Source organism: Haemaphysalis longicornis, unplaced genomic scaffold (assembly GCF_048455015.1).
Source record: "Haemaphysalis longicornis isolate Haplotype H1 unplaced genomic scaffold, Haemaphysalis longicornis Haplotype H1 scaffold_1, whole genome shotgun sequence".
Classification (NCBI taxonomy): domain Eukaryota; kingdom Metazoa; phylum Arthropoda; class Arachnida; order Ixodida; family Ixodidae; genus Haemaphysalis; species Haemaphysalis longicornis.
The window spans coordinates 434,540,686-434,563,577 of NW_027526203.1; the positions used below are offsets into that span (position 1 = coordinate 434,540,686).

At 51.1% G+C, this 22,892-nt stretch overlaps 1 protein-coding gene across 2 annotated transcripts; it reads left to right on the top strand.

Moving 5' to 3' along the window:
• Positions 1–1,089: 1,089 nt before the first annotated feature.
• Positions 1,090–21,364, top strand: LOC144172998 (uncharacterized). 2 transcript variants are annotated; one of them, XM_077701590.1, is made up of 5 exons: positions 1,090–1,267; positions 1,614–1,662; positions 17,644–17,736; positions 17,951–18,052; positions 21,167–21,364. In XM_077701590.1, exons 2-5 carry the CDS (start codon positions 1,633–1,635, stop codon positions 21,275–21,277), a joined length of 336 nt encoding a protein of 111 aa, XP_077557716.1. In that variant the 5' UTR covers positions 1,090–1,267; positions 1,614–1,632; the 3' UTR covers positions 21,278–21,364. The 2 variants fall into 2 exon arrangements, with proteins under 2 accessions (XP_077557716.1, XP_077557715.1); XM_077701589.1 differs by having other exon boundaries at positions 1,091–1,286.
• The last annotated feature ends 1,528 nt before the right edge of the window (positions 21,365–22,892 follow it).

A 22,892-nucleotide genomic window follows, 5' to 3' on the forward strand; every position in this document is an offset into this window, starting at 1 on the left:
GGGTTCGTTTCCCGGCCGCGGCGGCCGCTTTTCTGATGGAGGCGAAAAGCAAAAACGCCCGTGTGTACGAGATTTCGGCGCACGTTAAAGATCCCCAGGTGGTCAAAATTAATCCGGAGCCCTCCACTACGGCGCGCCTCATCGCCTGCGTTACGTCGGCGCGTTAAACCCTACAATCAACCAAATCAAATTTAAACGTCTAAGCCTGGTTTATATGTTTATACTCGTCAACTTTGTTGAACAAGGACAAGACATTACGCATATATAAGGCAGGAAATAGTACACAAGGGACATTTGCAGTGTTCAATTCATGTGCGCTTGGTTTTTCGATAGCAAATAATATTCATCTACTGCAGAACAACGCGTACCGCCTGCTGTTGCCCGCGCCACCTCCTGGCGGCATATGAGAAATCACACGGCAACATCAAACAAAGGTTCCACTAGCTGGTTTCACGTTCTGCTTGGAACGCACGTGGAGCACGGCAGTGCGGTTCTACAAACCTTGAAGTCAGCCGCCTCGATTCACGCGCGTCTCCGCCGTACTGCAGCGCTGGCATAGAGAAACCCCGCCTGTAGTTTGTTTGTTTTAGTTTGTTTACCTTTAGTTTGTTTACCTTGGGATGAGCGCGACGGAACAGGAACAGCATGAGAAGTGAGCGGGAAAACGAAGGGGGGCGTTTCCTTGGCAAATGTCTACAAAGACATTTAAATTGACGACATTTGCAACTAAAGGAGCAGATACGCGGCCAATTTTTTTATTTTTCGATCCACCGTAGCCTTTGGCGCCCGTTCTCGAGCCATATCTAACTTTGTCGCTGCGTAGGGTAAGAACAGCGCCCGACACTACATTATTATTACTTTTTTTTGCGCCGAGAGCCCGGCAAAAAGAGTTTGCCGAAACGTTACGAGTTGCAAGCGACGCTGTTTGCTTGTCTTGTCTTTGCGGCGATGATAGATAACGGTCGCGTGGACGGGCGCTAAACGCGGCGGTGGCCCCAACAAGCAAAATACGCGCATACCGAACGATGGTCTTCAGACGCGAACTCTCGTAACTTATTCCTACTGCGCATACGCGGCCCGTGGGATGCGCAGCACATGCTGAAAGCCACGCGCTACGTTGTTCGTATTTGAATGTATCGCGCACGTATACTAAAGAGATATTATGGCGTAGGCGCTCGCAATCACTTTCGTCGTTGCAGGTATACTGCTGACACACGGAATCGAGGGAGACAGGCAAGCAGAGTGGACAGAGTGTTCGTCGCTCGCGGTTAGTGAAACTTCTGAATGTAAGTGCGATAGGCGTTATGAAAGGGTTGTGCGTGGTCTGGTTATAGGATGGTCACGGCCTTTCAACATGAACAGAAAATCGGTGCAGAATTACAGAAACCTATTGCGGTAACTAGAGCACAGCTTCGTATTCGAACCTTGTCGCCCGATAGGAAGATCCGTAGCGCCTCCCATTGTGTCTTGCCTTGTGCGGGTGGTTCATTTCGTTCAATATTGCGTTGATGTGTGGTATACGCGAGTTTGCCGGAAACCCTCGCCTTGCGTCACGAATCAGCTGTTTTGTGTCCCAGTAACAGGCCGCCAATTCTGCATTTGCTCGCACGCAGCGCCTCTCCAGTGGTGGTGATGCCAGCCCGGCGTGCGTCGAATATACATGTAAGTGGTTAAAAAAAATTAGTGCCCTTCCACTCTGTGAAGGATTGCCTGCGAAGCTGGACGCAGTCCCCCGAGTGCACGAAACAAAACACGTTTGTTTGCAATGTGCGATTGACCATACTTCCTAGCCAATTAGCGGAATCAAACTTTAAAGGACCCCAGCTTTGTTCTTACCTGTGCCCCTCCCGCGTCGCAAGAATCTTACTGTTTGTGTAACACCCCAACCCAATCCGCTGCACTACTGAGGACACCCAACAGGTCCCATTGGTCCGTTTAACGTCCGCGTTTAAACCTCGCGCCAGCACTGCGGACATGTCATCCATATGTACAGTCGCGTGCGATTTGGAGGTAATCGCGCGAGCTTCGACCGATAAAGACGATAACGCCCTCGAGCGGCATTTTTCCGAGCGCCTGGGACCTAGTTTATGCATTCTCCTCTCCCTCGGTCGCTATTCCTGCAAGCAGTCGTCACTCCCGCGGCTACTAAACCACCCTTTCCGCTTTGTGGTGATTCTGTGTGGTTGTAATCATGTGTGCGCTTTGTTCTTGGTTATCGTGAGCAGCGCTAGTACCCGTTGTTATAAGTGCGCAGTATTTCCGACAATGTGTTTGTGCGCACCTTTTCGAGAGGTGCTGTAAGATACAAGTGGGACGTCTTCGCAGCGTGCGCGATAAAAAAAAATGAAGGGGTTACTGGCTCTGTCGCGGGAGTGATGGCTGCTCGAATAAACAGCTACTGAGGGAAAGACGAATGGGTATACTGTATACGAACCAGGCGCAGTAAAACAAGCCGCGCGGGGGTGTTATCGTCGTGGTGGGTGGACGCTCGCGCGGTTACCTTCAAATCGCACGTGACTGTGCAGTCATGGACAATTCAAATACGAACCGCGGAGCGCATGGCCGAAGATACCGGTGCCGTCACCTGGCAGCGGCCGTGGAAAACGCACGTGCATGCGCAGTTGAGACGTCGGGTGCGAGGCTGCGTGTCCCAATGCGATATGTCACCCTCTCCTCGCTCGCATGCTTGCCTTGTCGCCACGCCGCAAGAGCGCTGCAACCACTGAAAGTTGATTGATTGATTGATTGATTGATTGTAGGGTTTAACGCGCCGACGCAACGCAGGCGATGAGGCGCGCCGTAGTGGAGGGCTCCGGATTAATTTTGACCACCTGGGGATCTTTAACGTGCGCCGAAATCTCGTACACACGGGCGTTTTTGCTTTTCGCCTCCATCAGAAAAGCGGCCGCCGCGGCCGGGAATCGAACCCGCGACCTCGTGCTCAGCAGCGCAACGCCTTGGCCACTGAGCCACCGCGGCGGGTGCAAGCACTGAAAGTACCAGCGCTGCTGCATCTAAGGTGTTGGTCGCATTGAGAGCTAGCAATGCGGCGCGTATTTGCTTGCAGCTGCGGCCAGTGCTTGCGTGGGAAACGCGTGCACGCTCTCGTAAAGAATGAGGTTGAGCTCATCATGCTTTCTTGAAGAAAACAATCGCACAGATATGGAGCCAAAATAAATGCATGCCGCCTAACTTCTGATGGCGCTGCATTGTTTTGTATTTGTGGTGCAGTGGCTCGGGAATCGAACAATGAACTGGCCGCTAAGAATGCGTCTTTGTTTAACGGAGTCATGGCTGAGTCATTTCGCGGAGTTGGTGCTAGTAGCAAACAATAGATATACCACCAGAATGAACCTCCAATGATGTAAATTAACTGCAGGCATTGTGTGTCTGGGAAAATTACTGGCAGAATTCTAATATTAACAAAAATTAGGAAAAGAGGCAGGTCCAACCATTCTATAGGCAAATTGCCCAACAATTTTGGCGGCCTGCTTCTTTCGTTTTTTTTTTTTTTTTTTTTTTTGCAGGCCCCTCAGTACTTTAGAAATCTGCGGAGCGGGCAGCACTGAGCTTGGTTTGGGAGTGACCCAGGTGTCCATCGTTATTTGCTTCACTTACTGAACTCCGCATGCAAAGCAATGTGACGCCGGCACACACGGCGAGCAGGCGCTCATGTGAGCCGAGCACACAGTGACAGCAGATGCGATCTTGCGCGGCACCGCTAACAATTTTTTCAGCGCTCTTGCGGCATGGCAAGAAGGCAAGGATGCGAGCGAGCAGGGGGCAACACATCGCAGTGGGACACGCAGCCTCGCTCCCGACATCTCAACTGCGCATGTCCGTGCGTTTTCCAGGGCCGCTGCCAGGTGACGGCACCGGTATCTTCGGCCATGCGCTCCGCGGTTCGTATTTGAATTGTCCATGACTGTACGGGCATGAAATCTATAGCTGCGCGTGCACGCCCCCCCCCCCTCCCCCCTCCCACTATTCTCTCCTACAAACCTGTGCACGCATAAACCGGCCACCGGTCATGTACGCGTGCTAAGTGACAGACGCGGTCGAAAATGTCCCTCTGAAAGCCCTTAATCTGAAGAAGTGATATTGGCTCACGCCGGCGTTTCAAGCGGGCAAGTTGCTGCAAGCTGCTGTTCGTCGGGAGAGATTCGCCGCTGCTCGACGAGCTGGAACTTGAGGCGGCAATGGCGGTGGCAGCGGCTTTCCGTTGTTTTCGCTTCTATTCGCGCTTTTGTTCGGGCCGACGCTTCTTCAAATCTAGCTCTTTTTCCTCTAAACGAACGGCATGGATCCGTCCCACAACGATTTGAAACCTGGAAGCCCTTGAGCTCTTCTCGCGTACAAACATGTGGCTGTCCGTTTCCCTTCCTCTTCGTAAGCTAACACATCAACCCAGACCCGAACCCCTCGACTAAGGACAGCCGAAAAAGCTCATTGAGCCATGCCGTTTCGACGTTTAATTGGTTTAATTATCTCACCAGCCCAACGGGCGTGCAATCGCTAGCGGCATGAAGCCTGTCTGTGCATGCCCACCCCCCTCCTTCCATCCCCAAACCGTGCACGCATAAACCGGCAACCGGTGATGGCGCACACTTCGGCGTGAAAGGCACCGGGGAAAATGACGCTCGGAAGGCCTTCCGAGCTGAAGAAGAGGTATGGGATCACGCCGGCGTTCGAACTGGGCAAGTTGCTCTTCAACCGGGAGGGTGTCGCAGCTACTGGGCGAGGGCTACACGTTCAGCGGCGGCGACGGGTTTCGTTCGTTTTAGGGCAAAGCCCTTTGGAAGCTGTTACCTGGGTTTCGCGGGGGCGGCGTCTGTTTACGTCCGCGTAACCGAGTATCTTATGCATTTTACAGCCGACAACATGGCAGAAGCGCGGTACTACGATTACTGGGATATTGAGAATGCCCATCCAACGACGCCATCGGATGTCAAACATGTTGTTTTACAGAACCGAAACCGAAACCTAAACTTGTTTGATTGCTAACCTTGGGCATCGTCCAATCACGGTGCCCCCTCCTCCCAACGTCACAGCTTAGTTGGTGCGGCCGCCGCAAACCGCGCATGGTAGTTTTAAATGCAGAGCATTTTAGTAACTCACGATGTCACCCGCGTTGGCGTCCGTAGTCCGCATCACTACGTAGTCCGCACCCTACACTATATAAAGAAATAATACCTTCCGGCGCCAGGTTTCGATCCCACGACTCTGCGGGCGGAACGCAAGGTACACGGCACTTTGCCGACTGCTTCACGGAGCCGACACAGAATGGAAGGTTACGCACGCGCCTTATATCCTTGACTCATTCAACCGTCGGCCACAGGTGCGCCCTCTCCCCCGCGTCCTCCTCGCCTTCTCTCCGCTCGCAACACCCTCTCTCGCCGCGTTCGGTTCGCGTTCATGTGGTGGCGCGATTTCGGCGCTATAACACTCTCTCGCGAAGGGCATTGGATTGGATTCGATTGGATTGGATTGGCTTGGCTTGGCTTGGCTTGGATTGGATTTGGATTGGGTTGGATTAAAGTGGATTGTGTTGGATTGTGTTGCGTCATAGCCGCGCCACGTTGCGTCGTAGCCTCTCCACGTTGCGTAATAGCCGCGGCAGGGGGTTCACGGCACGTTTCACGTTTCACCATCGACTTCATCGACAATGTCTACGCTGGAAGACAACAATTACAACAACAACAACCAATACGTAATCCATAAGACTTGCAGGCACGCCCCCCGCGGAAATGCTCTGCATTTGATCGTGCCCCTCGCGAGGGGGATGTTTTTTTCTTCGTTCGCGCTTTGTAAAATAATTACCGATTTGTCAACCGGATAAACGATGAAAAGTGTGCTAATTTGAGCCAGTCTACGCAGTGCAAGCAAAAAAAACATCCCCCTCGCGAGGGGCACGATCAAATGCAGAGCATTTCCGCGGGGGGCGTGCCTGCAAGTCTTATGGATTACGTATTGGTTGTTGTTGTTGTAATTGTTGTCTTCCAGCGTAGACATTGTCGATGAAGTCGATGGTGAAACGTGAAACGTGCCGTGAACCCCCTGCCGCGGCTATTACGCAACGTGGAGAGGCTACGACGCAACGTGGCGCGGCTATGACGCAACACAATCCAACACAATCCACTTTAATCCAACCCAATCCAAATCCAATCCAAGCCAAGCCAAGCCAATCCAATCCAATCGAATCCAATCCAATGCCCTTCGCGAGAGAGTGTTATAGCGCCGAAATCGCGCCACCTAGCGTCACTAAATAAAGGCTTTTAGAGTATCGGCACTCTTTTCTCTCATTGTTATGTGCCGCCGGGATTTCCATTGGTCGGTCGGCACCACGTGATGTTTGTTTACATATGGGCGCAGCCATTTTGTTTTTGGGCGCCTCTCCTCTCTCTCTCTCTCTCGGCTGCGAGGGCGCTAGAGCGGCCGGTCGCACTCTGCCCGTCACAACCGGCGGCGGTTTCGTTCGGAGAGATGGCAACACTGCAAGCCAGAAACAAAATGGCCCCCAGACGCCTCCGGGCGCACGAAGTGGCGGTACTCTTAAGCGTAGCTTATTTAGTGACGCTAGCGCCACCACATGAACGCGAACCGAACGCGGCGAGAGAGGGTGTTGCGAGCGGAGAGAAGGCGAGGAGGACGCGGGGGAGAGGGCGCACCTGTGGCCGACGGTTGAATGAGTCAAGGATATAAGGCGCGTGCGTAACCTTTTATTCTGTGTCGGCTCCGTGGAGCAGTCGGTAAAGTGCCGTGTACCTTGCGTTCCGCCCGCAGAGTCGTGGGATCGAAATTTGGCGCCGGAAGGTATTCTTTCTTTATATAGTGTAGGGTGCGGACTACGTAGTGATGCGGACTACGGACGCCAACGCGGGTGACATCGTGAGTTACTAAAATGCTCTGCATTTAAAACGGGAGCTTGACAAATTCACTTCAGCGTCCCTTTAAGGCGTTGCGCTGCTGAGCACGAGGTCGCTGGTTCGATTCCCGGCCGCGGCGGCCGCTAACCTGGTGAAGGCGAAAATCAAAAACACCCGTGAGTGCGAGATTTCGGCGCACGAGATCCCCAGTTGGTCAAAAATAATCCGTAGCCCTCCACTACGGCGCGCCTCATCGCCTGCCCTGCGTCGGCGCATTAAACCATCGCGATTAAACCTTACAATCAGTCAGCGCTGGGCGGCAGCGGCGACGCGATGCGAGATAACAGCAGAGAAGCGCGCGCCGCCGTGCGTTCGCTGATCACGCGATCACTTCCTGAGACGCACCAGATACGCGCTGTGACCGAGAAGACTGGAGCTCGTGCTGCGCCCAAATTTCGCATTAGGGAGTATAGTAATTTTCAGTGCATTTTTTTACGCCCATCCGTGCTTCTGTTTATTTTTCGCAATCATCTGATAACGGCACTGCCGCCGTTAGCAGCCGGCTGCGCAACTTGTCGAAGAGGCATCGGTGGAGGCGAAGGGAAAAGCAGTTGCGAAAGAGGTGTCAGCGGTGGCGAGGAGGAGCCCGGGAGCGGCGCCGAGTAAATCGGATTCACCGTAATGAAACCTGGGGGCAGTAGCGGTCCCAGAGATTGTTTTTTTTTTTGGGGGGGGGGGGGATTTTTTGGGGGGGCGGGGTAGTGGGGGGGTGGGGTGAATAAATAACCGCTCCCCTCCTTGCGCCAGTTCTGTGGAGGAGGTGATAACCATGCAGGCGTGTGCGCGTATGCGGTGTAACCCGCTTGTGCACAAATCACTTAGCGACACAGTGGTTTTTGGCGCCTCTTAGGTGGTGCCACGGATGGCTCGAGCCCGCATTTCTGACGGTCGCGACACGTTTGCGGCCTCGCACAAGTGGTATTTAACCTCGGGCAAGTGGAATGCTTAAAAAACATGGATATTGTGAGGCAAATTCAAAAGGCATATAAAATATTAAAAAACGAAAAAATAAGAAGCTGAGGACCTCTTTGGGAGGGGGGGGGGGAGCGATTCGCCCCCTGCGACCCCCCCCCCCCTGGGACCGCCACTGCCTGGGGGCTTAGACATATACTGCTTCGCAGTAAAAAAAAAAAAAAAAAAAAAAGAACGACAATTTTTAATACAAGAAAACAGGTTTCCTTTTCGTTTTTTTTTAACAGCGGAGTTGCATCCGTGCCTGGCGTCGCTCAAAGCTCGGCGGACCAAAGTGGAAAAGAGGCAAGGAGCCGACGAGCAGGTGTTGGGAGGGCGCGCCAGGAGAAAAAAAAAAAAAAAAAAACACGCGTACCGTGGTAGGAATCGAACGTGGGTCCTTCGCGTTATATAACCGCCGTCTATCCGATTGCGCTATCATCGCTGTTTTTTCTTTATTGCATGGGAAACTATCCCGAATAGCTTAAAGTCCCACCCTAACTACGATAACGGTACATTCACTAATACATTTTGAAAGTCAGGCAGGCACACACACGCTTCAAGAAGATGCAACCAGTCCGGCGGCTGCGATTGCGCCGCATATAGACACTGTACACAAGCGCACATTGTTCGCGAAAAATTGACTTAGTTCCACGAGGTTCCTCGGCATGGCGGTCAATCATGCGACACTTCCATAGGCTAAACAATCCTATCAGCACGAAAAGGTCATATGGCACAGAACAGTTCTTCATCACTGGCAGGAATCGTATACTGTAATGATGTCTATGTATTTTTTAAGAGTTCGCTGCAGAACATCCCCAAAAAAACACAGCATCCCGACATAAAACAAAGCTGTGATCAATTGTCTCCAACAGTGATCAATTGTCTCCATGATCAATTGTCTCCAATTGTCTGTTGATCAATTGTGATCAACAGATCAAGGCACATATACACCTTTACTATTGAGCCATGTTTTAACAGGCAACGTTGATGTGTGCAACTTAAAGAAGAAAGTTTTTGCAGCCGCTTGGATGCACATTTTCTTGACGCGCTTCAACACACTGTCATCTAAAAACATCAGATATGGTTGACGGTAAATGGGCACTGGAAATAAACTTTCAATTAAAATGCCCGTCAATTCTTTCCTGGAGAGACCGTACAAATACTCGAGAGAAAAACGCACAATAAGAAACTTGAAAGTGTCAGCAACCTCTTTCAGAAATCCCCAAAGCTGTCTAGGATTCGCGGGGTGGGTTGGAGCAAATAAAAAAGGCAAGTGAGCACTCAATTTATGCTGAATAAAAACTTTTAAAAAATGGATGATCAGCCGTTTTGATAAAAAAGAACCGCGAAACAAGTTGGTGTACAAACAAATGCACCAATCCAACACCACCAGACCTTAACGGGAGGAAGAGGTTATCGCGGCGCATGGGCTCCCACTTGGATCACCATACGAAGGTAGCCAACACTCTGTGAAATGCTTGAACGTTTTTTCGTGCGCAACTAAGGACCTGCAGAACATAAACAAGTTTGGAGACAAGAAATACATTACACAGTTCTGCACGCGCAAATATAGACAGCTCCCGCCCCATCCATGCCTGCGTTTTACGCTTCACTACAGTAAGTGCAGAAGACCAATGAGGTCCACTGTTCCGAATCTGAAGTAGAGGAACCACAAGGTACTGCATTGTTTCAGAGTCCCATGTTATGCCTCCATATTGACGTGGCTGCGTACCCCACCAGCCCTTCCAAAAACCTCTTGATTTTTCAAGGTTCACCTTAGCACCACTTACATCGCAAAACCGCTGTGTCAGCATCATTACCTCCAAAACACTTTTCTTGTCCGTACAAAAAAAGGCAAGGTCATCTGCATACGCTAAAACTTTGACTTCATAGTTTTCCCGTCAGAAACCATGAATGGCACTGCTTTGGAGAATACTAATGCACAGGGGCTCAAGGTACAAACCGAATAAAAGGGGTGACAACGGGCAACCTTGCCGTACGGAAGATCTAATGGGAATAGGTCTAGAGAGTTCGCGATTTATAATCAACCGGGTCGTACAGCTTTTATAACAGAGAGATATGCCTTTATACAAGGCTTCCCCAAGCCCAGCTGACTGCAGAATAGCAAAAAGGAAAGGATGGCTGACCCTGTCAAATGCTTTGGCAAGATCAATTTGAAGGAGCGCAACCTGCTCAGCACCATCGGATACGCACTCGAGTACTGAACGAGCAATATGGATGTTGGTCTGAATGCTCCGCCCCTGAATACCGCAAGTCTGCGAACCTATCAGACTTGTGATTACAATCTGTAACCTGCGTGCCAGCACCTTCGCGAATATCTTGTAATCCACGTTACACAGAGATATCGGCCTGTAGCCATCCACGCTTTTCAACTTTTCTGCGTTGTCACTTTTCGGGATTAGTACAGTATAACGTAGGAGGCAGCACATCAAGTTCATAGGCCTTTGTAAATACCTCATGTAAGGCAGGTGCCAGAATACTCGAGAATTTTTGGTAGAACTCCGAAGTGAGGCCATCAGGTCCAGGTGACTTATGGGTTTGCAGGTTTGAAATGGCAATTTCCACTTCTTGAAGCGTAATTGGTCCTTCTACAAGAGCCCGCTCATCGTCACTGAGCTTAGGAAAAGGCTGGAGGAATACATTAAAATCAGGTGTACTACAGGTAACCGTGTTGCCATTAAACAGTTTTTCATAATGGGCACAAAATGCTCCAAGTATACTGCGGCTATCAGAGTAGCTTTGGCCCCCGTACTCAATTTCGACTATAACTTTTTCTAGCGCTGTCTGCTTTTCATCTCCAAATGCGCGTCGTGTTGGCGGCTCCTGCAAAAACCTACGCGTTCTCGATCGAACAAGGGCTCCCCGATATTTTTCAGTCATATGCTGCTACATTTGAGCTTTAACATTGCATATTTCATCAAAAAATGTCCCGGCCTCAGCTCTTTCAGCCTCATGTAATTGCATCAAGGAACTGCGGATTTCACGCATGTGAAGTCGCTTCAAAAAGGATGACCGAGCCGACGCCTCTATAGCTACGTTTTTGATTTCTTGTTTTAAAAGGTCCCATTTTTGGAAAATACTAAGGCTTGAAAGTTCGAATGTATCGGTTCAAGCAAGCTGCTACTCTGTGTGTTGAAAAATTCCGTCCCAGAGTATACTATTGTTCAGTTTCCACAAATCCCAAGGGATGGCAGGAGCGCGCCAGCCCCGTGGACCGATCCATGCAGAGACCATGCATGATCAGTAAAAAATATTCATCGCATTCGGGGCGCTTAGTCTTTGGGTCGCTTAGCCAAAGGCAAACGCCTTGGGGCGTTTGTCTTTGGGTTCTTAGCGCGGACGTTGGCTTTAGACTTTGGCTGAGTTGAACTGAACAGATGTTCGGGTGTGGAGGCGCGTCGGGGATTGGCTGCGCGTACTGATGACGTAAGCTCTGACGTGCGGTTGTTCTCCTAGTTGAGAGAGACGGCGTGTAAGCTCGTGCCCATCAACACTAAGGGGGTCCACGTGCATTCAGCCAGTGCGTGTTAGACAGAGCTTGAGAACTTTTATGGCATTGAGGTGAGCACTCATGTTGGAATCATTGTCGCAACCCTGTTTACTGTAACGTCGTTATGCTCTTTATGCTCTTTACTTCGCCATGGATTAGACAGTTTGCCTCTGGCTCCTCGTCGTCCAAACGGAGCCAACTCACACGCAAGAAGCTCGCCGTTACGCTATCATACGCTAATCGTCATCGAGGACCCGGTCAATACCCTGCAAGCATGTGCTGACCGTTGAGAAACCTATACAGAGAACCGTTTCACGAACCAAAGATCTGACTGTCCGCCACGAATACATGTTTGCGCTGCGTCATGCTTGCGTTGTTATGCAGACCCCATTTTTTGAGCCACATCGTAGGATGGGCTTCGTAATTGGCCTTCTTTGATCTCTGACTGCTCGTCGGGTACACTGAGGTGAAGCAGGCACACCCAGACACGGCCGGGCTGGAGGAGCGGCGGGCGCGCACTTTCATACGGCCTGCGCTTCGGGTATAGTTCCCACCTTTGACCGCCGCTAGTTCGTGTCGCTGCGGACCAACCCTCGCCGGTTGACCTACAGCACGCGCGGGGTAGGTAGAGCGGCGGCGCGCGCGCACTTGCCACAGCTCTAGCCCTGCCGTGGCTACACGCGATACCTGTCCGTGTAAATTTACATGTGCGTCATTAAAATAGGCGACTCCTCCCCCCTTCTGAATTTTCGGTCTAATTGGGTCAAACAGCCTAACATTATCACTCGGAAGCGCCTAATCAAAAAATTGAAAGAAACATTTTAACTCGGGGCACATGAAGAAAAATATGCGAGGCCTTCATATCTTATCAGCGACTGTATTATATGAAAATGGTGAGACAGGCAAATAAACACGGCACTTTTCATGACTGAAATATAATTTCTTATTTTTTATTTTTCCTTTCGGATGATGTCTTGGTTTGCACAGGCCAACGTTTTTAGATTAGGTCAGTTTGCAAACTGCGCCTCGAGAGGCGGCACCATTTTGTCGCCATTCCGAGGGGTGGCGCTGGCGTTGCTTTGAGATCTAGTTTGGGGAGCGAGGCTCGCCCCGGCCATGTGTTTTCGCTGTGCTGTTGGTGCTCGCATGTTCGTCACGTCTGTATTAACGTATTAGCTCTGTGCTGTCATCGTGCATACATATTTTAGTGGATCTCTGAAGTGTCGGTGCGGTTTGTTGACGTGCTGCGCGCCGGGCTGCCGTTCGGGGTATGCTTCGGAAGCGGCAAAGTCCGTGCAGCGGCATTTCTTCAAAGCGCCGAAGGGTCCTGACGGATTGAAGGCGTGGGAAAGCGCGATTCCGCGGAAAAACTTCAAGGTTACGCCATAAACATACGTTTGTGACATTCATTGTGATCCTTCAGACATCGTCAACTGTTACTGACACGTCGTGAACGGTCAAACTGTAAGGATACCGTAAGGCAGGTGGACTCGGAGGGTCGGCGCGGCGCCCCGTATTTTCCCTGACATACCTGAGCATCTGTCGGCACCAAAAACGTCAAAGTCATGCCGAAAACCACCCAAATGGATGACAGTAGTTCCGACCTATGTTGCGTCCTGCCAAAATCATGGGCCTTTGCGCGATGAAACTGGCGTAATTAAGTGGCAGTATGAGTGGTGTAGAAAGCGCCGAAGTCAGCACGTACGTTGGGAACTGATCTGTGGTTCGCGGTTATGCAGGAATTCAGCAAATGTCCGACATTTCAATCGTAGAATATGAAGGCTTCGCCTACCCAGGTTATCTTCTACAAGCTCGAAGATTCTGGGTGTGATTGAGAAGGCTGCAGTAGTCGGGCAAAACTTGTCGGTTGAAGTTAATTCAAGAGGTTTGCTTGTCCCGCCGTGTAGCTACAGCGATAAAAATGGGAATACTCAGCCCCAGCTGGCAAGGTGGAAGAATGTAGCATCATCCCATTTGTTCCAAGATCAGCCCTTGGAACAAATTACTTGTTTCCAGACGTTTCATCCGCAACAACTGCCGTGAAAGGGCATGCAGTGTGTGTGGCACAACATATATATTCACGGTGCTGTCAGATCAGATCCCTAGCCTGCGCGGTGTCTAAGGCGCCGTGCTGCTGGACGCAAGGACTCGGGCTCGATTCCCAGCCGCTATTCTGATAGAGGCGGAAAGCGGGAACACCCGTGTGTTCGGGATTTCAGCGCATGTTAAAGATCCCCTACGTGGTCAAAATTAATCCGGATCCCTCCACTACGGTGCGTCTCATCGCCTGTGAAGCGTCGGCGCGTTAAACCTCTTGTAAATCAATCTGACTAGTCAAATCTGAGAAGTGTTGCCTATCTGTAGATTGCAAAAAGAAACGAGCAGGAAAAATCAACGCAGAAGATAGCATAAGCGATGGCTCAACGGAAAAACTACCAGGCTAAACGCTTTAAAAAATCGGCACATCAGGGCTACAAGAAGATAAATGAAGGCTAAACGCTTTAAAAAATCGGCATATCAGGGCTACAAGACGATAAATGAAAGTTTCTGTGACCCTAACAGATAGTCCATCAGATTTACAAACCAACAAAAAAGAATAGCAGTACGACAAGCATTCTCATCAGAGAACAACGTTTATTTCTTTTAAGAAACCACATTTATATCTGTCAAAGAAATGAAAAAAAAAACATTGGTTTAATAATTGCTTCAATTTTCTTTTTAAACAGCAAAGCTGTTTAACAAATCGTAATTTTTCGTGTCCGCACTTAAAATACCAAGAATTTGCTGAGCGCGTGCGCGTGAGCGCGCACGTCAGCACTTGGTTTCCAATCGGCTCACTTGATCAGTTTTGTTGGGGTTGTAAATATGTTCTTGTGAAAACGTACCTACTGCATTTGCTTCCAATTCCACAGCATAAATAAAAATGTCGAGGCGTCTTTTCTTGATTCCAAGTAGATGGCCGACTACTGTAGGCTTTCCCGCAGTTACAGTAGCGTAAGACGCGTTCGGGTGTGCTATAAATATTATTGAGCTATAAGGGATCCCGTACTGGGAAAAAAATAAATGGAAAAATAAATAAATGGAACGGGAAGCAGCCGAAGACAAGCGGATTGTGCAGTGTTTGCCTAGCCTTTTTTTTTTTTCTTAAGTACAGCTTGTTTCTCGTTATAATGTCGATAAAAATGTGAAGCTCTTGTCACTAGTAGAGCGAAGTTGGACTTCGCATGTCAAAAGAAGAACATTAACGGTGTGCGGTGGTCGTTCACCGGCGCCTTTCCGAGCAAGGAGTAGCAGACGACGCGCCGAGACCGATCTCAACGCTACCGCAGCGCCACCGCCTGGTCGGCGACAGACCCGGCCCGCGCCGCTGTGCTTGGAAGGCCGCGCTCTTTGCCAACTGACCTAATCTAAAAACGTTGGCACAGGCACAGGGCACGACCAGTGACGCGAATGATTTCCCGTCGAGGGAGATAGGGTTATCGCTTAGCTAAACGTGATTCTGCTATTCACGCTCCGGTCGGGCTGAGCGGCCCGCCGGCAGCGAAGCGCACTGTCAAAAACACACAGCTGCTCGGCCAGAGGCGATGCGTCGACTAACAGAAAGGCGGGTTGGAAGGGCAGAGGGTTGGTTCGAAGCGCCCCCACTGTAAAGAATCTGCTGTATTGGTTCCTTCTTGGGTGCGCAGGCCGTATGAAAGTGCGCGCTCGCCGCTGCTCCAGTCCGGCCGTGACCCAGATAGGGTTCTTGCTTCACTCTGCCTGAATCATCCTTCTTGGGTGATCAGCTCAGGATGATCACCCAAAGTCATATCACGGCTTCAATAGTCATTTCTCCTCCTCCTCGCCTGTGACCCCCCCAAAAAAAACGTTCGTTGGTCGCCCGAAAGTGCTAATTCCGCCACGTTATAAAGAACTGCATCGGTGATTTTTGTTACATTTCTATGAAGCGCAGTGAACAGTAAACAGAACACGTGTCGGAATGTTGTCTTCGTTGCCAGAGGCCGTCACCGTGTGGTTGCAACGGCGAGCAAGAAGCAAGGCGGCGGTCACTTCTTGTCGCGTCGGGGCACAACTGAGTCTCCTTACATACATGGCATGAGTGCGAAAGCATTATGACTTAGTTCGTGATTCTTATGAAAGAAGTATGTGCTGCTGCATCGTGTTTCCGCACGGCAGTTGTAGTGCCCGTTTGGCTCTCCCCGTTGCCCCCTACGCTTCGGCCTTGTTGGCGCAATGGTCAGCGCTTAGGCGATGCTGAAACTGGCTAAATACCCGACGTCGAAGCACTTTTCATCACGATACACGGCACGAATCAACCCGCAGCTCCGCCAGCAGACTGGCGGAAGGGAGCGTGATCGTGGAGCTACGAGGGGCTGACGCTCGCTTTGGGTTTTATTTTTTACAGAAAAGCTGTATATGCCTCGCTTTCCACATATAGCGTGCGTGGATAATTCGACGTTGAAGGGAAATTTTTCGCACCCAAGATCTGGTGTTTTGCGCTTCCTTCTGGAAAAGGTGCTGGTGTGACGTTTTGGCCAGTGTTTTTTTCCCGTTCACCATGAAAAGCTTCCGGAAAGAAATTTTGGCCGGTGTCTTTCACATTTAAGCACGCGCATCACAGCTTGCCCGTTTATGCGTACACGGGTGGCGGGTTGTCGGTAGAGCCATTAAATAAGCTACACCTGATCTAGTGGCTCTAGTTGGGGGGAGTGGGCGTGCACGCGCAGCCATGCAGCTTCATGCGCTCACTGATGACATGCCGATTGCGCTGGTGGGAGATTTCAACGCGGACGTCACACGGCCTGATGCGACCTGACTGCTGTCCAGTCGAGTGCCTTGTGTTGGCGTGCACAATTACAGAAAGATGATTACGAAGCGGGAGAGAAACGAACAGCCCCATGGTTGTCCGCTAGAATAGAACTGTGGACTTCAAAGTTTCACTGAGGTAATTAGTTTGGAGTGTGCTTAACCGCCAATCGCAAACAAGTGTTTTGTTTCGTGCACTCCTTGGAATATGTCCAGCTACGCTATACAATGTAGTCATCCTTCTGCACAGAGTGGAAGGGCACTGAAGGGCCCTGAATTCCACGAGCGCATAGCTCGTGGAATTTCAACGATGGACAGCGCCTGATTTTTCGCGTCGTAGTGCGCACGAGGCTTTAGCTTCAAAATCCGAGGACACCAAAGCTCTTCTTACGAATTGGGAATGCGAAAGCAATAATGTTCGATTGAACGCCACTGCAGTGCTCTGTTGCGTTTGCGGTATACAGTAATGTTTTCGGGTTTTGCTATTCAATTGGTGCGGGTCGTTTAACTTTCCTACGTCAGCATGTCGGCTGTGAAGCGTTATCATTTCGGAGATATTTTTGAGGATCAAGGTTGCCTCGCAGAGCGCCCTGGCTCGCTGGTTATTTATGCGCCGCTGGTTGAGGCCAGCGCGGCGCCCGCGCGCTTGATGGCGTGTCGCTGCCGCCGGACCACCGCCACACTTTCTTCTTTATACGCGTGGCTCTGCGCACGCCCTTGCGTTACCAAGCAGCACGGTCATTTTGTGTTAAATGCAGAGCATTTCAGTAACTCACGATGTCACCCGCGTTGACATTCGTAGTCCGCACCGTCCCCTCCCTACTATATATATAAAAAAATACTATCCGGCGCCCGGTTTCGATCCCTCGACCCTGCGGGCGGAACGCAATGTACATGGTGCTCTACCCACTGCGCCACAAAGCCGACACAGAATGGGACGCTAGGAACGCGCCTTATATCGTTGACTCATTCAAATTACTGCTGACGAGCGCTCTCTCGTCAGCAGTTGCCACAAGTGCAACAACATTAACGTAACGCAAACTACTTAACGTCGTGCGCCCCCGGAAATGCTCTGCATTTGATCGTGCCCCTCGCGAGGGGGATGTTTCACTGCGTCTTCTCTCGGTCGTGGGACCCGTGGCGCCATCTGGCGGAGGCGCGGCACAACTCGTAGCACTTTCTTTGAAAAAGCGCCTCGAAAGCGCGGCAAATATGAAATAGGGATGACGCGCTTTCGAGGCAATCCGCCGACGCAGCTGCTTTGTGTACAGACTCGGCGGCGAGCGTCCCGGGATTCTGGTGCCGACCGAACCCCATTCTCGTTCACGGCGTTTCTCCGGTTTCTCAAGACGCGGTGTAGCTTTTTTATTAACGCTAACCACGCACTGTGGAACGCTTGCTTCGCCGTCACGGGGTTTGCAGCCCTTTCACTGCTGTTGCATGCAGGTTCCAGGGGGAGAAACAGCAAGCGGTGACAAAAGCGTCCACGATGCGACCGCTGGGCATGCAAAGCCTGTGAATTACCAAGTGGGCGTGCCCGTACGTAGCAACTTCGTCCTTAACCGGAGATTTCGTTGCTAAGCTCTTTACCTCACCATGCCCGTGCAGAGTGCCATGGTGCGGAAGGGTGAATAATCGTCGTGCCATTTCCTTCCCCTCATTTTAAAAGTGGCACTGGCCCTTGTGCAACGTGTGGCTGACCAATCAGTGCGTTGTAATTTGCGGGTTTTCGTTAACATTCCACTGCACGCAGATTCCGGGTGCTGGGGCAACGAACACCGCGCCCAGGTTGATCAGCTGGGAGGACATAAAAGCGGAGTTCGCCAAACTGGCAGAAAGCAGAGATGAAGCGGAGGTACGTGGCTCATCCGTACTTGGCAGAGAGCCTCCTCGGCCCCTTCACTCGCGGTCTGTCCTGGAGAGGCTGGAGGTGTGAATACCCGCAGTGCCTCGCTTTATGTCGCGCCACCACGCTCGATGTATACTCGTCCAGTCTTTGTCAAAATTTTGTGGGCCACGGGAACCGTGACAGGAGCAGGCGCGCGGCCGAGCAGGGGCGCTGCACTTGCCGCTGTTGGCTGGTTGCGCGGCTAAAGAGAGGGAGGGGAACTTTCGCACTTCCCTTCGTAGTATGGATGGCGCGATAAGTGCAGCGGGGCCGGCTTCTCAGAGCAGGCGCACTTCGCTTCCGCGCACGTACTTTGCGCAGCACTTGTCGCGCCGGACACACTACAAAAGCAAGAGCAAAAGTTCCCCTCGCTCTCTTTAGCCGCGCAACCAGCCGACAGTGGCAAGCGCAGCGCCCCTGCACGGCAGCACACCTGCTCCGGCCACGGTCACCGTGGCCCACAAAATTTTGACAAAGACTGTACGACTTGAGTTGTGCTCTGTACTTTGCGTCATGTAAATCATCTAACATGTGCCAAACGTCCTGGGCAACGTATGTGTGAAGAGACTTTCGGCCTGCATACAGTTCTCTGTCATAGTCAAGCGACATCTCTCCTTTGCTTCCCCTCGTCTCCTACTCTCGTCCCTCGAGGCCATTCGCTGTGGGAGTAGCCTCCTGCGCCCCCAGCGCCACCCTTCTGGAACTCTGGATATTCAATACTCTTGACGAACACATCGCGTGCCATCGCCAGGCCCAACTCGAACGCCTGCAGACTTCTCGTGCTATTCTCAATACAATTAACTACCCCACTTCGCAACTGCCCCCCCATACCACCGGAACTCCCTCCTTGGGCTTTCGCTAATTTACGGGTTGAGTCTTTGCCCCGCAACATGAACCCTGATCGACACCCTGCTCGTCGTGCACTGAGCGCTCAGGCCCTTTCCAAACGACTTAATTTTCTACTCTCCCATGGTTCCATCGTTTACCTCACTGACGCCAGCGACATCCCCTCAAACTCAACGGGCACTGCTTCATTTCTCCAACTCCCTTCTTTAGACACTGCCACGCTTCTTTTCTTTCGCCACCGGATTTGAACTCCATCGATGAATACGCCATTCATTGCCCTTGCAATAGAACACGCTACTCTTACTGTTCCTACCACCACGCAAGTATATACCTTCTCCGAGTGTCAGTCAGCCCTCCGTAATTTCGCTAACCATGAGATCCACCCACACACCACTGAATTCGTCACTCCGATATTTGCATCAAATCCTCGGCCACGCTTCACACTGTTTTGGGTTCCTGGCCACGCTGGAATGTGCGGAAACGCCTTAGCAAACGCGCTCACCCGAGTACCTTTCCCGGGTCCGCCTATGTCCTGGCCAACCTTGTACCACCCGCCGACGGTTCGTACTCAACACCACGCTTCCCGCCGTTACCAATTACACGCCCAACGCCTATCACGCACCCTGTACCCACCGCTCAGTTCCCGTCTAACTTGTGAGACTGCGTGCCTCATTCGGCAGGCTCAAACCTGTTCACTCCCCTCCCATCACATTCTTCACCGCATCTATCGGCGCCCTGGCCATCCTTCCTGTCCCACCTGTTCTTCCTACCCATCCATCCCTCATTCTTATTAGGACTGCACCCCGCCATCTCTTGCCCCATCCCTCGCCTCCATCACCTCCTGGGAGCTCCGGCTGTCTCCCCCGCCGACAGTAAACATCCAGGCTGCCCAGGAAGCTCTCTACAAACACGTGCACCGGATCCGCACGGGCATTCTGGAGTACTACGTGGATCCGGTGAATTGAACTTCCAAATTAGGACCTGGACTTAGGTCCTGCGGAAAATAAAAGTTTGTTCTCTCTCTCTCTCTCTGCTCCTCCCAACGCAGAGTATATAGCTGGTCACATAGTTTCATACTAGTATATCACCTATGGCTGACCAGAGCACCTCCTCAGGGCGACCTCTGTGTTTCCTTTCATTAAAATTTGTTTCTTTTCCAAGGAGGAAGCAGTCATCTGGCGTCGATTACAAACAAACACATATTACAACGCACCCATCCTCCACGCTATCTCCCCTACCCAATACACCCTGCCGTTGTCAGATGGAGGGGGGGGGGGGTCGCACAGAAGTGCTCGCCCCCAGAGCAGTCAATACACTCATCCAACCATCATCATCCACCCTCACCTGCCAATTCTGCCCCTCTCTTAATTCTACCTACCACATGGTGTGGGCCTGTCAAAACACCCCATCGCTTACCCCCAATTCCAGACCTTCCCCAGAGCAGTGGGAGGGCCTGCTGACCAGCTCCCGTCACGCTGACCAGATCTTTCTGGTCACCCGTGCCAGGGCTGCAGCCAAGGCTCAAGGTTACCTGGACTGAGGTGAACCCACCCCACCGAGTGACGGCTCCACCACCACCGTCTGCTCTAATAAATGTTTCTTCTCTCTCTCTTTTCCACCACGTGGTGGCGCACACTCGGCGGACACGCGGGCGGTTTTTTCACTCCCGCTGTTGCCGCGACACAGACAGTCATGCATTCTGTAAACAAACACCCTCTGTAGCGCTCATAGAATGACACGGCGTGGCTCGCATTCGTCGAGGTCGTATCGACCAATCAGGATTTTTGCGTCCGAAGGTTGCCGATGCCGCCTTTTCTGCGACATGGGCCGTAACGCTACCGCGTTAAAAATGCCGCTACCCATTGGGTAACGTGCGGCTGGCCTATTATTAGGCACGCTTTAATGCACGTTTTTTTTTTGTTAACATTTCTTTTGTTGCATATTCTATAACGTAAGAATCGCCTATTTGCCATATTATGGCGCATGCAAAAGCATTCTTTGGACATTCCGAAGGTTTTGAAGGTTCATTTGCCTCAGACCGATACCGGCATATGGACGCGATAGATATACTATGGAGCTTTTTTTTTTTCATTTTGAAGTTGGAACTTCACAACTTCCCGCATAAAGCATTGACCTCGTACAATGATTGTGATCGAATAGCTGCATACGCCAGCAGCTGTCCCTGTGGGCTGCATTTTCTTGGCGTGATCGAGGGAATTTTTTGTTATCTCGCAGGACGGCTTCGCAGAGCTGGACAAGATGTTAGAAAACCTGAAAAAGAAGTACTTCAAGAAGCCGCAAGGTTACCAAGAGGCCGCGCGCGACGTACGAGGCATGGACCCATGATCTCTTAACGACAAAGAGCCCTCAGGAGAAAAGTGGATCTCCGAGGAATCAGAATTCTGCATTTTTTTCCAACCTTCACTAAAATGAAAAAGAAAAAAAAAAACTTCCTTAGTCACCCCCATGCCTGCTCGCGTTGCACAAAATACGGGGCCGGTGCAGGGATACTGCCACGGTTCCTAATGTCGAAATTCCGGAATGTGCGTCTGCATGAATTTGCCAAGTTGGAGCTAAACTCGAGTAATTGTCAGTGATCGTGTAATGAAGGAGTTTCCGATTGAGAGAGCGTAAGCTCTATTTCCCCGCAAAAACTGACCTACGTCCACGCCATCTTTTTTGTGTCTTGCTCAGTTGGATAAGGTCCGGGTGGCGGTGGTTTTCACGTGCCTATTGAAGGCCTCCGGGATGGTGATGGCCTCTGTGCCTGGTGGTTGAAGGGAAGCTGGTGAGTGGGTAGAAGAAACTGCAGCAGTACGTACCTGCAGCAGGAGAGCAGTCTGTCTGGGTATACGTGTCGCATGTGGGGCATTTTGCGATGCTTGGGATGCTCTGCATTTACGGAGGAAGCGTCGGAACGGGAGGGTTTTAGCTTCGAAGCGTTGTTTATTACACGTTGACGTTTGAAAGAGTGTGAGCAGGCCGGCCTGTTCCTTTCGTTTTTTTTTTTTTTGCCCGTTCATTTGGCGGATTAGACAAAAAAAAAAAAAACGAATGCACGATTTGTGGCACATCCGTTATGGCTGTGTACGTACGAATATGCCCCTTTGCCCAATGCGTCGAAATGAGGACAAACGCTCGCAACGCCACGAGTCCGAAACTTATATGCCCCCTTCCTGCATGGCTTTCGCTGTCCATCGTACCTGGCGGGATAGCGGCCGTACAATTTCAGAATGAAAGCTTTAAACGTTGCTTTCTCTTTCGTCATTTTAGTTCAGCGTTCTTTCTTCCCTGCTTGTGCCCCTTTTCTCCGCTTTCCTGCGTGCGGAAAGTGAAGTTAATCATACACCCAGCGAACAAAGAGCCGCTCTTTTTCCGCCATGGACACCGAACAGTTGAGACGGGTCGAGTGACAGCGGGCGCTTGCTCGCGAAAGACAGCGACACCGGAGGGCCGATTCGTCGGTTGCGACAAAGTGGAGCAGAAGCTAAGCGTTAACGGAAAGAGGAAAATCCCTAGCGTCGTCAGGCCGCAGTCAAGGCTCAACCACAGCGAAGGAAAGCTTAAGGAGCCTCAACCGCAACGGCAGAAAAGGAAAGTCAGGCACAGAAAAAGAAAAAAAATCGCAGAAAAACAAAAGCAAAACACACATACATAGTAGATAAACACAAGGTACTCACAACAAAAACACAAGGGACACACTGGAGAGTCACTGTTCCTGAGTGGAACGTTGCATCCATTTTTTTCTTTGCTTTCTTTCTCTATTTTTATATTACGTCATGGATGAAAACAAGCGTGTTACGAAAACGGGCAAGGCAGGAAGAGATAACGAGAAACTTGGCCCAAGTTTGATTGTGGAGTTTAACGCGCCGAAGTTACAATGGGCTATGAGGCCCGCCACAGTGAAGGGCTCCGGATTAATTTCGACCACCTGGGAATACCTAATGTGTGCCGAAATCTC